Source organism: Cyprinodon variegatus, unplaced genomic scaffold (genome assembly GCF_000732505.1).
Source record: "Cyprinodon variegatus isolate N-32 unplaced genomic scaffold, C_variegatus-1.0 Scaffold251, whole genome shotgun sequence".
Classification (NCBI taxonomy): Eukaryota; Metazoa; Chordata; class Actinopteri; order Cyprinodontiformes; family Cyprinodontidae; genus Cyprinodon; species Cyprinodon variegatus.
The window spans coordinates 221005-237239 of record NW_015150704.1 but is presented as its reverse complement, the minus strand read 5'-3'; the positions used below and the strand labels follow the sequence as shown (position 1 = coordinate 237239).

Genomic DNA, 16235 nt, shown 5'->3' with positions numbered 1-16235 from the left:
TGAGACAGTTTCCCAATATAAGTCAGATGTTAACCAACAAGCGGAAAAAAATGACATCCTAAGGGCTTTTTATGTACTAACAAGTGTAACTTTTGGTATTCATTTCAGTATAAATATATCTGTTTAAATTATATCTCATAAATGGAAAAATGCAACATTTAAGGTGCAAAAAGTTCAGGCAGAAATTTTAGATTTTAATTTACTGAGCAGAATCTTTCATTTAAAGCAATGGATTCTTCGTCTTTAGTGTTTTTATATTGTGTTACATTAACAAAAGGGAACGGAAGCTGCCTTGCTGTCTTCAGTTTGTTTCATTTCTACATGGTTGCTTTAGGAATGGATGATGTTTATGAAGGTTTCTTATAACTTCCCCACCGTGCTGATTCTGGTCCAGGTGCTGGTTCTGTCTACATATGAAGGTTTATCTACTGAACATGTGCAATCCTAATGAAGGGAAAAGTTCCTGAATATCACAAATATTTATTATGATTTCTAACATTATTATGGTGTAAAAGGTTTGAAAGGTTTTTAATAAATGGAAGGGAAACCTAAGGTTTCATTATTGAAGTTAGCTGATTTCATTAAACCACCTCATTTAGCCAGGCACCTAAAATATTTCAGTCTATGGTTTTTGTCCAGATTTGTGTTTATTTGTGTGTAATTATCAGGGTGCTGGCTTCCTTGGTTTTAATAAATGCAGTTGATCTGTTTTTCCAATTAATTCTTTGTTTGATGAGAGTATGCTTGTTTTGTCTTATCCCAGCTGCCTTTTGTCCACAAATTCTGATGGAAATCAGGCACAGGTGCACAAAGCAAGCGCACTCTACCTACTGTTTTAATAGACAGCGTGAAGGAATGTCTGCAAACCGAAAAGGCCTGAAGCTAACTGAGCTGTCAGTCAAATGCATTCAAATTCAGCTCTGTGGTCTTTGAGCTCACGATGTTCTTGTTTTTTTTTTTAGTTAAGATATCACGTTTATAACTGTTGTCAAACAGTAAAACCTGTAAAAAAAATTTTTATACACGATTAATACAGGAAAACCAGGAATTAAAAACTGATGTGCAAATTTAAGAAAAGTACTTTTAAAGTTCACAGAATGTCTTTTTTTTATTTGTCAGCATTTATGTTTCTCCTGCTCATTTGATTGGCTGCAACAGTTAATTTCAAGCCACACAAACTAAACAGAGTTTGATGTCATGTGGTTTCTTGATAGACACGTTTACAGCTGAACTATGTTTGCTTTATTGTGGTATTGTTACAATCTTGAAACAGTGACCTGTGTATTCTTTCTTGGTCATTTGCTGCTGGAAAAAATCCAAATAAAACCATTGTCTTTTAATTGATCAAGCTTTTGTCGTCTTTTTTAATGTCTTACATAAAATGCCTTCATGTACTTAAAACACTCCTGATTACAACATTCAAAAGTAACTCATATAGTATACTGTGGTTAGCTGCACATTTTATATAGAGAATAGGAAAAAAAATTGCTTCAAGAGGCTAAGATATAAGATGTTCTACATAGGTGCTAAGTAAAGTGGATTTGCTTACAGTTCTTTAAAATGCACATTTTGAAGTAATACAACAGTACTTACCAAGATACACCAAGGTTTACATCAATAAAATAAAAAAAATAAAAATAAATACTTAAAAGACAACAGAATAAAAACTCTAAAATAGCCTGATACTCTTTCTCAACTGGAATTTCTTGGGATGGATTGTTCTTGAGTTTACATGTTTCTTGTTAAGATTTGTAGCCCACTTCATTTTATCTGGAAGAATTTATTCAAGAAATGTGTTGATTTTATAGATCTGGCATTGATCAAGCCTAAGTGAAAGCTAGAAACATTTGTCCACTGAATTATTTCATTATTTATCTGGATTTAAAATAATCTTTTCACTTAAGTGCAGTCTAGTTTAAGATCTCATCCCTTTTTAAAACTCCCAAGCAAGAGTTTTAGATATCCAATAACATTTTTGAGATCAGACAGCAAAAGAGAAATGGTATGGAAACATTGCTGTGTAGGACTTCATAGTCAATCTACCAGCATTTAACGTATTAAATTATGTTTTTTTTATTGAATAGACACCTTTGCTATATCAGATTTACTTCAATAGTTTTTAATTATCAGCAATTATTATTTAAAAACATAAAAAATGTAGAAATGATGGATGATTAGTTAGGACATCAATTGGCCTTTCTTTTGTTCAACACCAAAATGTATACTAAATTTAACCTGTAAAACATCACAATCTGTAATTAATCTTCTTGAGGAAATTCCAATGTCTTTGATGCATTATAATCCGTTTTGAAAGTTTTAATAGACAATTATTTATGTCTAAACTCTTTACCTCTAAAAGCAGCAGTATGGGTTGAGATAAAGGAAAAGTGAACAAACTTAGTCCAGCTCTTCAGTGGTAGTTTCAGAACTGGCCACAAGAGGGCAATGGTTAGCATTTGAAAGAAAACATCCCTCATATACACACACCAGTATAGTTTTTCTATTCATTGTTCACATGTTACTTGCTTATTATAACAAAAGGTGCCGTGTTTTCTTGATGAATTTGGGAATCACCTATCTTGAAGACTGTGTCCAGCTCTAAATATCTTTTGCACAGAGAGTTTAAGGATGGCATTTGCTATACTGCACCTCTGTATGAGGTGATGGGATCAATTGAACATGTTTTTTTTTTATAACATGTTCAGATCAGGACATAAAGGGTAAAGCAAGACTCCTATCTGACCCTTCTTTCATGGTGAAAGTGTTGCCATTGTTTCTCGGAGTTCTGTGAGGAAATCCCCCCACTGGAGGCAATGCAAGACTGATAGGTTAGATTAATAAAGCATTTCCCACAAAGATCAATATGACAAACATAAACACCATTTATATATTTGAGAGAGTGATAGATCATGTTACAAGAAACAGCAAAAGGAAGGAAGGAAGGCTGAGAAAGAACTGCATTTAGCAGCTATTGCAACATACATGTCCATACCTGGCTTGACTGTCCATCCTCTCCACCAAAATGCGAACTGACTGACAGAGTTGAATGGGGATGGACCATGCTTTCAGGCAAAGTATCTAAGTGGGAACCACTCCTGTGCAGAATGTGGTATAGATCTTTCCCCTAAAAATGGAAACCTAACTTATATTGATGCTGGGTTTCTAGGGGCATTCCAGAGGAGTAGAAACTATCCATCTTCTCCTACTTAGTCCGAGTCACGGTGGTTCTCTGGCAGTGTATGGGTGAGAGGCAGGGTAGACCCTGGACAGGTCATGAGTCTGCCACAGGGTAACACAGAGACACACATAGACACACAGACATGCACACACACATTGAGTGTCTGTGCATGTTCGTAGTAGTTCTGCTTTTGGTTTTTGGGAGGAATCTGGAGAACCAGGAGAGAATTCATGCATGCAGTGGAAAACATTCAAACTGCATGCAGAAAGACCCTGGGCCAGGGATCGAACCCAGAACATTCTGCTACTATTACTGCAAGGCAACAGTGCTATTGAAATTGGTTTTGAATCAAAGTTTCTTCGGATCAATCCTAATGAAAATGTTGATCACATGAATTACAGTATGTGCATTTTAACCTCAAACACCTAAAAAAAACCAAACTAGAGATGATAAAAGGAATTGTTCCTTTGTGTTCCTTCACTTGTGTCTTGGCAGAATAGAACTGATTAACATTTTGTGCAATCCCCTGTCTGGATTTGTTCATTACCAGATTCATTATAGGAGCTATGTCTGAAGAGTAGACCCCACTGCCAATGTTAGTATTTTTTCATGATTTAAAATATCTTGTCTTGACTGAGTGATTATCTCACAGAATTGTTTTACTTTTTTTTTATTTTTTACTTTTTTCATATAAAGGAAAGGTGTCACTTGATTTTAATGGTCTTTTACCAACATTTCAAGTGATTGCTACTGTTATTCTTCTCTTTTAGACATCAATTATGAGGCTTTTATCTAAACTAAGCCTCTTATAATTTCCCCAAATAAAATGCTTCCTTGCCTTGAAATGCAGTTGAAGACTGTAAATCCAAACAAAACACAGAATAGTTTCATAATTATTGTTTGTTTATTGGAATCTATTGCATTAGAAAAAGATATTTGCAAATGCAAATTTACAAATGTAAAACAATAATGATTTGAATAGAAAAGAATAGATGCAAACATGGGTAAAATATCAAATAATAAACATGCAACAATGGGGCTTAAAATGGCTAAATACCCAAAGTGTGGATTAGATTGTAGTCACTGTAAAGATGAATCACCTGTAGGCTGCAACATTAAAGCTCCTGGAATGAGATCGGAAGGCAATACCATATTATAACATCAATTCGGAGTTATTGAAAGTAAACAAAAGCAAAACAAAAAAATCCCTTTTACCTGTACAGGTCTTATTCCTTCATGATTAGGTAACAGGTGTGGCCGTAGCGTTGACAATCATGCTGTTTTCCTTCAGCACATGCAGAATGGTGTCTTGAGGCAGTCCCATCCTTGTTAGCTCCTCTTTAATCTAGGAAAGAACACAGAATACATTTCTTTGTATGTACATCCATTGATAAATCTATCATTTGGTATGTCTGTCTGTCCATATATCACACACACACCCCAATGAGGAGGATATTTCCCTAAGGACATTTTCCAAATGTCCCAAAATAGTCCCAGTCTGCAAAATGCAAACTGAGCAAATTTAACATTATACCAGAAAGTGTTATACAGCTTTCTGGTTCATCAATCAATATGCTTCGATCAACATTCAGATTTCCCTGCATTAGGACAAACAAACCAGATCCAACTTGAAAAGGTCCACTCAGGTTTTTAATGGCTTATTACCTTCACCATAGAAGTTATGTTTTTGGTCATGTTTGTTTGTGTGTTAGCAGTATTACTTGAAAAGTTATTAATAGATTTTATGTTTTTTTTTTTTTTTGTTGCTTTTTTGGTCAGAGATGTGGCTTACACCAAGATACAAACCATTCAATTTTAGTGATAATCCAGATGATAATCTAAATACAGGATTTTTTTAAAGGATTCTTTAACATTATTTGCCGGAACAAGCAGTTCCCTCCTCAACCAAGGGGTGGCAGCAGTGACTATTGACAGCGTCAGCATCGGACTCAAAAAATCTGAAGGAATTATACTGAAGACAAAAAAAAGCCAAAACAACAAAATGGAGCCATGCTTCACCCACATTTTCGATCTGCTGACCAAGGAAGAAAGCAGAGTGCAGAGCAAATTAAGATGAGAGCTGAACAGACTGCAGACACATGTAGTGCTTTATTATATATTATAAACTCATAAAAAGATTTTAAGGAAACTTTTTACCAGGTTTTTTTTTACCAGGTTTTTTTACCAAATTTTTATGAATTCTTCCTTGGAATGTGGGACACATTCCAAGGAAGAATTCATAAAAATTTGAAAAAGATCCCGATTATGCAACATATTCTCATTATCAGTGCGTATGAAATCGTACGAAAAGTTATGCACACTATTTCGTACGTTTTGGACGTTTTTCCTCAAAAAACCACATCAGTGAGCATGCGCTGGCAGACAGGAAAAAAAAAGCAGATCCGCGGACGGACGTAAAACTGGGAAAAACAGTGCAATCATCACTTATTCATGTCTCTAACTACGTTGCTTGCTGTTTTATATCTTAGGGTTAGGGTCAGGGTCAGGGTTAGGGCTAATTGTAATTTATATTCTAGATTCATGAATGGTGCGTCAGATGCGCATACGCAAACGACGAAAAAAAACCGTCCAAAACGTACGAAATTACGGTGCATAACTTTTCGTACGATTTCATACGCACTCATAATGAGAATAGGTTGGATTATGTGGGAGTTTTAGCAACAGATTTAAGTCACAATAAGGGGCAAGTTTGCTAATTTTGGCTCTTGCATTATTTTTAATGTCCACAACAGCTACATAATACAGTGTTCATAAACCTTGTTTTCAAGAAAAAAATATATAATAATACCAATATATTAATAATCATCATCATTATTATTATAAGAATTATATTTTTCACAAGGACTGACAATTAAAGAAAATTATTTAGAAAACTACTTTGATGCCATTATAGAGACCTTCTGCAGAGGAAGAGATGATCAGATTATTCCATGTATGCACAAAATGCACAGAAGAATTATATATTTGTTGATGTGTTGATTTTTTTCTTTGGGGGGGTGATTGATTTGTGCTTTCCACTTTGTTCTGTGCTTATACTGAAAAAAAAAAAATGAAAGTAGAAGTAACATTCATCACAGAGTTGGACATAAAACTCACCTGCAGAAGGAGGGCACCATTAACCGTGCCTCCAAAAGATGGCAATGAGGAGAAAACCTTCATGTTCACTCTAGCCACAACACCTGCATGACAGGAAATGGGCATCAGAATCTCATAGGTTTGTAGCCCCTACACCATCTTATATGTACTTTTGTCTTAACTGGAGATATTTGTTTTTCACATAACTAACTTAAAATAGATCCAGAGGAGATTAGGGAGTTTACTCACTAGTCACAACATGCACTATGACGCATCGAAGCTCAGAGTGATACTTGAATGAACTGTGAAAATTAAGAAGTTGATATTAATACAATAAAGGTGTTGTAGATCATGGAGAACAAAAGTTGAATATAATTTGCTCAATATTTACACCCACAAAAGAGTAATACTAGGACAAAAAGCACATTAAAATCATACAACAGAAGAAACCTTTATGCTGTTTCAGATCAGATATTTTTTCCTGCACCCTTGCATTGATTTAAGATGAGAAGGATAGTCAGTCAATCCATACAGGACTTTTGAAAGGCTGCTATGGCAGAATAAGTTTACAGAATCAGTTTCTGGTATAAACTTAAACCTGACTTTGGCCTGCATTTTTGGCACAAAGTCAAGTTTTTGTTGTATAATGGAATCCTTGTCCTTCTTTTCTCCCTACAGATTTTATATACAGTATCTCTCTGGGAAGTTAGTGACAGGAGGGTGACTGGTTTGCTCTTGGAACAGTTTACAGTCAAATGACTGCAATTTAGATGGACGCAAGAACTAGGGCTTTGTCTACAATAATGTTGGCTTTGCTTTTGTTTGTCATGTTAAGAAAGGAGCCTAAAAGATAAGCCTTCACCAGATTCACCAGCATGTCTTCCTTTCAACAATAATCTGTGGTCATAGAATGTAAAAAAAAGAAAGAGTGGGGTCCAACATAAACATGTGTCCTCTGATGTGTGGCTAAACTTAACATCCTCCACATTGAAAGCAATCAGCAAAGGTGCTTCTTGCATTTGGTTTAGATGCCTCTTGTGTCCCTAATGTCCTAGGACCAGACAATAAACTTTCTGTAAACACTTAATCCTCAATCTGCATGGGAGAGATGTTTACCTATCTTACCTTGACCTGCTATCCTATTGGATAAGTGGTAGAAAAGGAAAGGATGTACTGCTTGAGAGACAGACAGTGTGGGGCCTGACACTATACCTCCAACTGATTAGATCCCCTGGCTAATTGACTAGGGTGATATTCTTTTGGCTAACTGGTCAGTGCATATGACTTTAACCCAGTAGTCTGTGGGACCTAATCCTGCCTGGGCCCCCCACTGAATACCTTTCCACAAGAAGAGTTATGGGCCTCTTCATCCTCAAAAGTTTTTTCTGTACTTCTGTAGAACTCAGATGCTTTGGTTTTATTTTGATATTTCTTATATCTTAACAGCTTTCTCTTTTTTGATTTTGAAGAGCATGATCCTTATTTTACGAAAAGATACTGACTTTAATGTTGACTGGACAACAAAACAGATAGGATGGTGTTCTCCTTCTTCATTGGGCGATGGCGTCCATCTCAGCTTGAAGTTTCCTGATCCGGATGAACTCTTGACTACACTGGATGGACCGCTGAACAGGAGCTCAGAGATTCTTCAACAGAAAAAAATCTAAGTCATTATTTCCATTTTCATATTTCCCCAGTGAAACCTACAAGCTATTGTAGAAAGCATACAATTTTTTCTTATTGTAATCGGGCATTTTGTGTCAGGAAGAGGTCCCATATATGTAAGACGTGGTAGAGGCAATAGAGCACAACTGTCTCATCACTGCCCAGGGTAGATCAGTTTTCATGACCTTGGCAATTATGACTAACATACAGTAATTACTCATTCACCTTTCTAACTCTGCCGGGTTGCTCATTATCTCTCATCTGATCCACCTGCTCCTGCCTCTATTTACGGCGCTTTAATCCAGTCATCGGTCCCAGATTATCTTGTTCTCTCTACCCAGTGGTGAGAATGTTGGAGTTGAGAGTTCCTTGTTGTTTCTGATTTCATGATCCTCACCTGTTCTGCCTCTCAAACACTGTGCCTGCCTGTTCCCGTCTAAATGATTTTCTAACTGTCTTTGGAGTCCTAGACCCCTGAGCCTGCCTGTTCCTTTTCTAATCTGTTTGCCTGACCTGTCACCGGACTACTGCTTATTCTCAAGGACTGCAGCATCTGGGACACTCTGGACAGCGCTCGTAGCTTCTTGTTTGCAGCCCACTAGCTGGATCCTACCTCGTTCTTTGGGTATGGGCTAAACTTGTTTACCAGGTTAGTGGTTCACATGGATATTCATCCTTCATCAAATTTTCATGGTCACTAACTTGTGTTTCTCTCCTGCAGAGGTTCCAGCCTTACATGTCACTGCTACTCCAGCCTGTGTATTAAATAAATACTTTTTGAGTTATCCCACTGTCTGTCTGGCCTTAAATACTGGGTCCTTCTGTTCTGTGTCATGACATCAGTATTTGTATTTAAAAGTAGTTACTACAACTAATGAGACAAATCAACAGCTGGCTAATTTGAATTTAACAAGTTGGAGACATAATCTCTGAGGTAAATGTGATTCAGCTTTTCGCTTGTAGACCATAGTATTCTCCATGACCTCTGAACAGTTTTCTGTGCATATACACAGCATTGAAACATATTATCCTCTAAGCACGAGTAGCCCATGAACTCTGTTATTTATAAAACTTATCTGTCAGAAGGTCTGGTACAATAAGAATTGGATGCTCTTTTACCAACTGTTTAATTGATTAGTAGAGTTTATACCACAGGTCACATTATGACATCTGTACCACCTGGGTTATGAAAATCGAAGAAATGAATAAACATTAAATAAGGATAAATGTTTATTGTGATCTGTGATCTGAAGTAGGTTTTTTCTTTAAATGTTTTGGCTTGACATACTGTATTACAGTTATTTTTCTCTTCTTTTTCCTGGAACGATATAAACAGGAACTGCAGGGAATCCTGTCTCACAGCAGTTTACTGGTATTTCCATACCACAAATATAAATATAAATAGCTTAGTAACAAGGTGTTAATTGTTCCTAATTGTTAAAAAATTGACTAAAGAAAGACCATACAAGCAAAACCTGATTTTATCATTCCAGAGAGACCACAAAAATTAATCTTGAATNAAAAAAAAAACAGCCTTATTTTACATTATGCAATTACACAATGAATACTTAGAGTTGTTATAACTCAACAATTGCCCACCCTACCACATTTTGTTGTTGTTACTATAGCTTATGGTATTTCTTCACTTACGTGGTATTTTTGGCCTCTGCAATGATGTTTATTTCCAATACTTGGTTCACTCCTGCAAACAACTTAGCTTTATTTGCCGGAGTTGGAGGTAGAAACTTTGGAAGAAATAATCCTTCTGTGCATGTTGGTACAACAGGATCCACTGTAATGAAACGGAAAAATATCAAATGAAAATACAAGTGCAGTTTGGCAGGCCAGACTACTGGTGACAGCATTTAAAAAATTAGTTCTGCAGAGTAAGGGCGTAATGATACACACCCGAAATACCCAGTTCAGCCTTGTCAGGTCAGCGCACACATACCAAACAAATACAGCATTGTTTTAAACTGAACACATGTTTATGTGCAGAACTAAGAGCTCAGTGCAATGGATTGCTTTAAGAATTTAAATAAAAAAGGAGACTCACACTTATTTAAAATAAACTCAGCTATTTTGGGGACCTTAGGGTTTATTATGCAGTTACAGAGGAGAAACAAAGGTGGATCAACCAAAACAATACGTTAGTGTAGGCTGCCTGCAGCATCCAACAAGTTTATACTTACACAACGAATAAAAAGTTAAACATATTTGTAATGTATTGTCACGTCCCCATCACCAGAAAGAAACAACTGGGCTTTTATGGTGCTTCTAAGTTAAGTTATATTTTCACTTTTTTAGTTGAAGACAACTACACATGTAATAAAATTTCCATTGTATTTGATTTGCATAATCAGTTTGTTTTCATCCAATGTATTACTGTCTTGTCAATGATTAAATATCTGTTGATCCATCCATCCATCCATCCATCCATCCCGAACAATGATTTTATCACTGTAGACTACTGGAGAGTCTACAGTGATTGTGGCTGATAGCTACAATTTAACTCTTACCATGTAAAACAAACTGGAAGGGTATTTTGCTGATTGCTTGACTAGGTGTTTTGTTTTCTTGAACGCCATCGACATTAGTCAATGTAATATTTTGCAAGGGAAAGTCCTCCATTACCATCTGCACAGCATATGGACCTTGGTTGATATTACTGGTTCGGTTGAAGGTGAGAGTACAAGACTGCACAAGAAAAGAGTGATTTAGTCTGAGAAAACAGTATTATGCACCATGCATCTTTGTATGCAAGTAGAGCTGGTAACTTACTGGTGACAGGCTTAGAACAGATGGTGGTGTACAGGGGTTACACTCAGACAATGAATCAGATCCATATCTGCATTTTATGATGTCTCCATCGGGGTCAAATGCCAACAAGTTGAAATCCCGTTGACAGTTTGAAGGAACTCTAAAAGACAAATATTACTGTAAGTTATCTTCTGCAACTAACCAATTCCATCCCAGCTCCTGCCTATCTTATGACTCACTAAACCTGCTATCCTTCATAGTTTTCTCACAGTTCGACAGTTAAGCCTGCTCTATGGCCTCTCTGTCATCAGATTGTCATATATTGAAGTGCAGGGGAAATGACAGGTTTCTGATATTGTATCACATGGCACACAAGTGACCCACAGGAGCTTTTACAAATTTTGCCACAATGTTAGTTTGGTAGCTTTAGAAGTGTATAGTAGGGTTAGGGTCAGGGATGGGTTAGGGATAGGTTTTTACTTATTAATCCATGCAAAGTTCCTGCAACGACGTAATGCACCCTGTGTGTCAATAAATGATGAAAGGGTCATCCCTGGTGTGTCAGTATCTGACACCTAGAAGACTTGACAAAGCTTCAACATTTGACCAGTTGGAGGTGAAACTATATCTCTATCAGTTTATTTGCATTAGTTTAGGCTAAAACAATTATGCCTGAGTTAGTTCCTTCATTCTGTCTTTTTTATTTCAGATCTTATCTCAAGAATCTACAATCACCTCTACATTCCTTCAAATGTACTGATTATCATTGAGATAGCATTATGAATTGACAACTTTTCTTTCTTTCTCAGCTGTCAAATACAGCCTGCATATGACTAGACAAGGTGAAAAAAGTAATTAAAATTCCATTCCACATAACTTTCCTGGAAGTTGTTACCGTGACTAACTTGACTTACACGTTCCTTGAGATGGTTATTAAAAAAACTTGGCTTAACTTCTTACAAAATGTGTAGAGTGAAGATGCCTACCTCACAGATGGCAGGATGGTACTCTGAGGGGAAATGTTTGCTTTCCCGGTGTCAGATCGATTCCTCAACTCCACACCAGTCAAAGCTCTCCAAGAGACAATGCCATTTTTAATGGAACTTATCCAGTTACCACCGGCCAACCTTAAATGGAAAAAGAAGTCCAACACTCCTTATTTTGAAATCAAATGTAGTTGTAAGACTTTTTGTTATTGGTCATCAAAACTATCTACCGTTTTTTTTGTAGTTCAATGTTGGGAACATATTATGCTTTTTTTTCTTATATACTGATAGTACTTCCATTATCCACTTAGCAGATAAACATAGGCTTCTTACATTTGCATGGAATTGGTTTGTTTACTAGAAAAGCAACCGAATCACTGTCAAACAAAAAGAAAATGTCAGAAAGTAAAAAAGAAAAAAACATTCTAATACTGATATATCATGTCGACACCTCTAAGAGTCCAAACTATTTAAACGTCTTTTGACAACCAAGCTCTGTATCCTGGCTTTTGATTTGTTGATTGTTAGCTGTTTAATAATTCTTAGAAATCTTAACTTGGTCAGTCAAGTAACTGTTTTGATTACCATTCTACATTAATTGGTATAATTGTAAGACACAGTGTTTAACAGTGGATATTTTCAAATGTGTTATATAAATAATTTTGACATTGATCCTTACACAAACTCTGTTGAAGACCTTGGGGAAATAACAGGAGTCAGTATTCCCTCTCGCTGACACCATTCTCCACCAGATTCTTCATCAACCTTTTCTAAAGTGGGAGCCAGGATGCCACAAGAACCAGAGCAGGTCCATGTGTCAGCATCTGTGCACCGGCGGAAGCTCAGCTTGTAACGTAAAAAAACCTGGAAAGTTAAAGGTTAAAATGTTTAACAAAACACAGTCCCTTTAAGTAGATGCTTATGAATAAATCGGATAACTACCTACCTGCATGGATCCATCTACATTAGTCTGTTTTGGATAGTAGGTCATCACTGTGCCAAAAAAGTGAGTGGCTTGGGTGCTGCTGAGCAGCAGCAGTAGCACAGGCAGCAGCATAGTGAACATATGAGCCCCTCTGCAAGAATGATGCATTTAGAGAAAGCTCCAGGAGTTAAATGACACCTTGTCTTCTGCCTTGCCTTTTTAATGAAGCATTCCAATGACAGTAAGAGAGTGAACAGTCCGGTATAACAGGGTGTCTAATATCTTTGAAGTGACAGTGCAGTAAGTTTTCCTGCCTCTGTAAACCTTAAGTGCTAGGAATATATTCATTAACAACAAATAAATAAACAAGTCAAATTAGTCTATGTAATTGTTAACGATGCACTGCAGTTACTAAAAAAAAATGTAATTACCATGTTGTCTTTATAAACCATTAACCTGACACACGTTTAATATTCCCCACTTTGTGTTTTTCTGATGGAGTCTTGTCTTATGCTGAGATGCTGTTTGATAATGTTAGCTGACTTTGAGCTCACCTGATGCATTTTTTATTGTAGCTTTGGACTTAATTGCATTATTTGTTGTTCTTATATTGATGTCTTTCTGTACAACCTACCGATATCGTCGTAGTTTGTGCTCCTAAACCACCACTGGTTTTACGACCCTTTGGCCCTGCAACGTAGTCTGGTTTCCCACTATCATCTCAGCTAACCCAATTTGCCTGAGACCTGCTATATTTTAATGCATTTCTCAGTCATTGTTCATCATTCACTGTAAAACCAAATGAAGCTTCATTGTTTTGATTGCATTTAAGATCTCTGCATCAGTTGTTATCCACATTTATCTGCTGCTATTTTAAAGGGACACCCTTAATGCATCATCCCGCCAAGCTTCAAAATTTGAAAATTCCTTAGAGACTTTTTAAACAGACTCTTAGACCCCTTTATATTAATTATAATTCAACTAACTAATTATAATTCAACTAATAAACATTGATTTAAATGACCTATTAATTAACTATAACTCCCAAATGTAGTGATATATTCATAATCTTCTGGTAAAATTGTACAACAGCGTTAACCTTCCAAAGTATTTGCAGCTAATAGTTTCCTCTTTTGGATGTGTGGAGGAGAAGTGGCTCTACTCCCAGCCCCACCTGCATGACTGAGCTTAGGTGGCTCGGACATCTTTTTTGGAAGCCCCCTGGACGCCTCCCTCAGGAGGAGTTCCGGGCCGGTCCCACTGGGAGGAGGCCAAGGGGAAGACTCAGGATGCAATGTCTCTCTGCAAGCCTGGGAGCGCCTCAGGCTTTCCCCAGCAGAGCTGGAGGAGGTGTCTTAGGGGAAGGAAGTCTAGGAGTCTCTGCTGAGACTGCTGTAACAGCGACCTGGACCCAGATGAAGCTTTAGATGACAAGTACTGTACAAGTTTCCTCTTTTCTTTCCCGGTTGCTATTGTTGTTACCTGACCTACTGTTAAATCGGGTCAATTCTCCAAACATGTTTAGTTTTCAATTAAACTTGATCCGTGTAACCTTTAGAAGATATGACTTAAAGCTGTACAGCATTACTCTGCACAGACACAAAAACCATCCAGATTAGTTCAGCATAGTTTTGTTTACTCCACCCAGATAAAGGAGCAACCGGTCCGTGGTGAGAACCATTCTTAGGCTAAATAAAGGATCCATTTGCATTGCTGTGGTTAGTGACATGTTTGTTGTTAGTTGTTGACAAACAAGATTGGGCCTTTAAGGTAATAAAGTAATTAAGATTAATTTTAGGTGACTCATCAACATGGTAATCATGCAGCCATTTGTTTCTTTTAATGTATTCTTTATTTGACAAGGACAATAAAATCAAACTTAATGACAGAACAAAGCAAGTCTGGCTTGTAAATGTAAAATTTTGTTAGACTCAGGGTCCAGACTGCATGAGCCCAGCTAATTCTATTTAACATTTACTGTATTTTCANGGAAGTCTAGGAGTCTCTGCTGAGACTGCTGTAACAGCGACCTGGACCCAGATGAAGCTTTAGATGACAAGTACTGTACAAGTTTCCTCTTTTCTTTCCTGGTTGCCATTGTTGTTACCTGACCTACTGTTAAATCGGGTCAATTCTCCAAACATGTTTAGTTTTCAATTAAACTTGATCCGTGTAACCTTTAGAAGATATGACTTAAAGCTGTACAGCATTACTCTGCACAGACACAAAAACCATCCAGATTAGTTCAGCATAGTTTTGTTTACTCCACCCAGATAAAGGAGCAACCGGTCCGTGGTGAGAACCATTCTTAGGCTAAATAAAGGATCCATTTGCATTGCTGTGGTTAGTGACATGTTTGTTGTTAGTTGTTGACAAACAAGATTGGGCCTTTAAGGTAATAAAGTAATTAAGATTAATTTTAGGTGACTCATCAACATGGTAATCATGCAGCCATTTGTTTCTTTTAATGTAGTCTTTATTTGACAAGGACAATAAAATCAAACTTAATGACAGAACAAAGCAAGTCTGGCTTGTAAATGTAAAATTTTGTTAGACTCAGGGTCCAGACTGCATGAGCCCAGCTAATTCTATTTAACATTTACTGTATTTTCACGACTATAAGGCGCATATAAACGTCTTTTTTTTCCCTCAAAATGTGCACCGCGCCCTATAGTGCGGTGCCACCTATGTGTTACTGCGGACGTTGTTGAGACCGCCACGAGAACGTTAAAGGGGGAAGTGTGGGCATGGATTGTGTATAAAAGAACAGGTATGTGCTTTATGCATGTATTATGAAATTTAGGCAGGAATCGGGATAAGTCGGCAATAAAGATGAACACACAAACTGTTTCTGCTACAATTAAAATGTGTCGTTGTATTCTGCCACAGAAAACAGCAAAGCAAGCACATTAATCAAGGCACGGTGCTGAATACAAATTATATTGTCCCCCTACCGTGACACAAGGATCGGAGGGCCGGTCGATCCCGGCAGGGCAGCAACCCCCGCAGCTAGGCGTCCGTACGCAACCCTAGCAGACCCCACCGGTGTCAACAAGCCCCCGCCACTATTGCCACACTTCAAAGTAAAATCTTTCACCCAATCAGGAAAAATGACCGCTCCCTCTCACGCATGATTACAGAAACCAAAATATGAAACTGGCATCCCCCGAACCCACCCAGGGCTCGTGGACAGCTGAAAGCAAAAACAAAATTACATAATGATCAGATACAAAAACAGGTTACATCCTGCCCAGTACCTGGTACCAATCACTGCTTCATCTGTGTTACCTCCCCAGAGCTACTGACCCTCCCCAGAGCTCATTATGCCCAGTATCTGTTCCCCAGAGCTCATGGACACAGTGTAAAAAAAAACATGCTCCTGCTTCGATACAAACTTATATAAAAAGAGTGCTTCATTTGTGGTACAAAACTTGTATGATTGTCAAAGAACATAAAATATAAAACCCATATATATCAATGCAGAACATTGTTGTCATAACAACCCTGAAAATGGCAAAGAGACACGCCTATGAAGCACAGTTTAAACTGAAGGCTATCAGCTACGCAGAGGAACATGGAAATCGAGCGGAAGAAATGAAAATTGAACATTTTCAAGGAGGTCCGT

General features: G+C 37.3%; 1 protein-coding gene across 1 annotated transcript; it reads right to left on the bottom strand.

The window, feature by feature from the left end:
• Positions 1-4082: 4082 nt before the first annotated feature.
• LOC107089398 lies at positions 4083-12785 on the bottom strand. Its single transcript, XM_015382156.1, has 11 exons — positions 12632-12785; positions 12365-12549; positions 11686-11826; positions 10721-10859; positions 10459-10636; positions 9590-9731; positions 7777-7920; positions 6524-6576; positions 6296-6378; positions 4394-4523; positions 4083-4302 (listed from the first exon to the last, which is right to left on the bottom strand). Exons 1-10 carry the CDS (start codon positions 12776-12778, stop codon positions 4419-4421), a joined length of 1317 nt encoding a protein of 438 aa, XP_015237642.1. The 5' UTR covers positions 12779-12785; the 3' UTR covers positions 4083-4302; positions 4394-4418.
• Positions 12786-16235: the final 3450 nt, after the last annotated feature.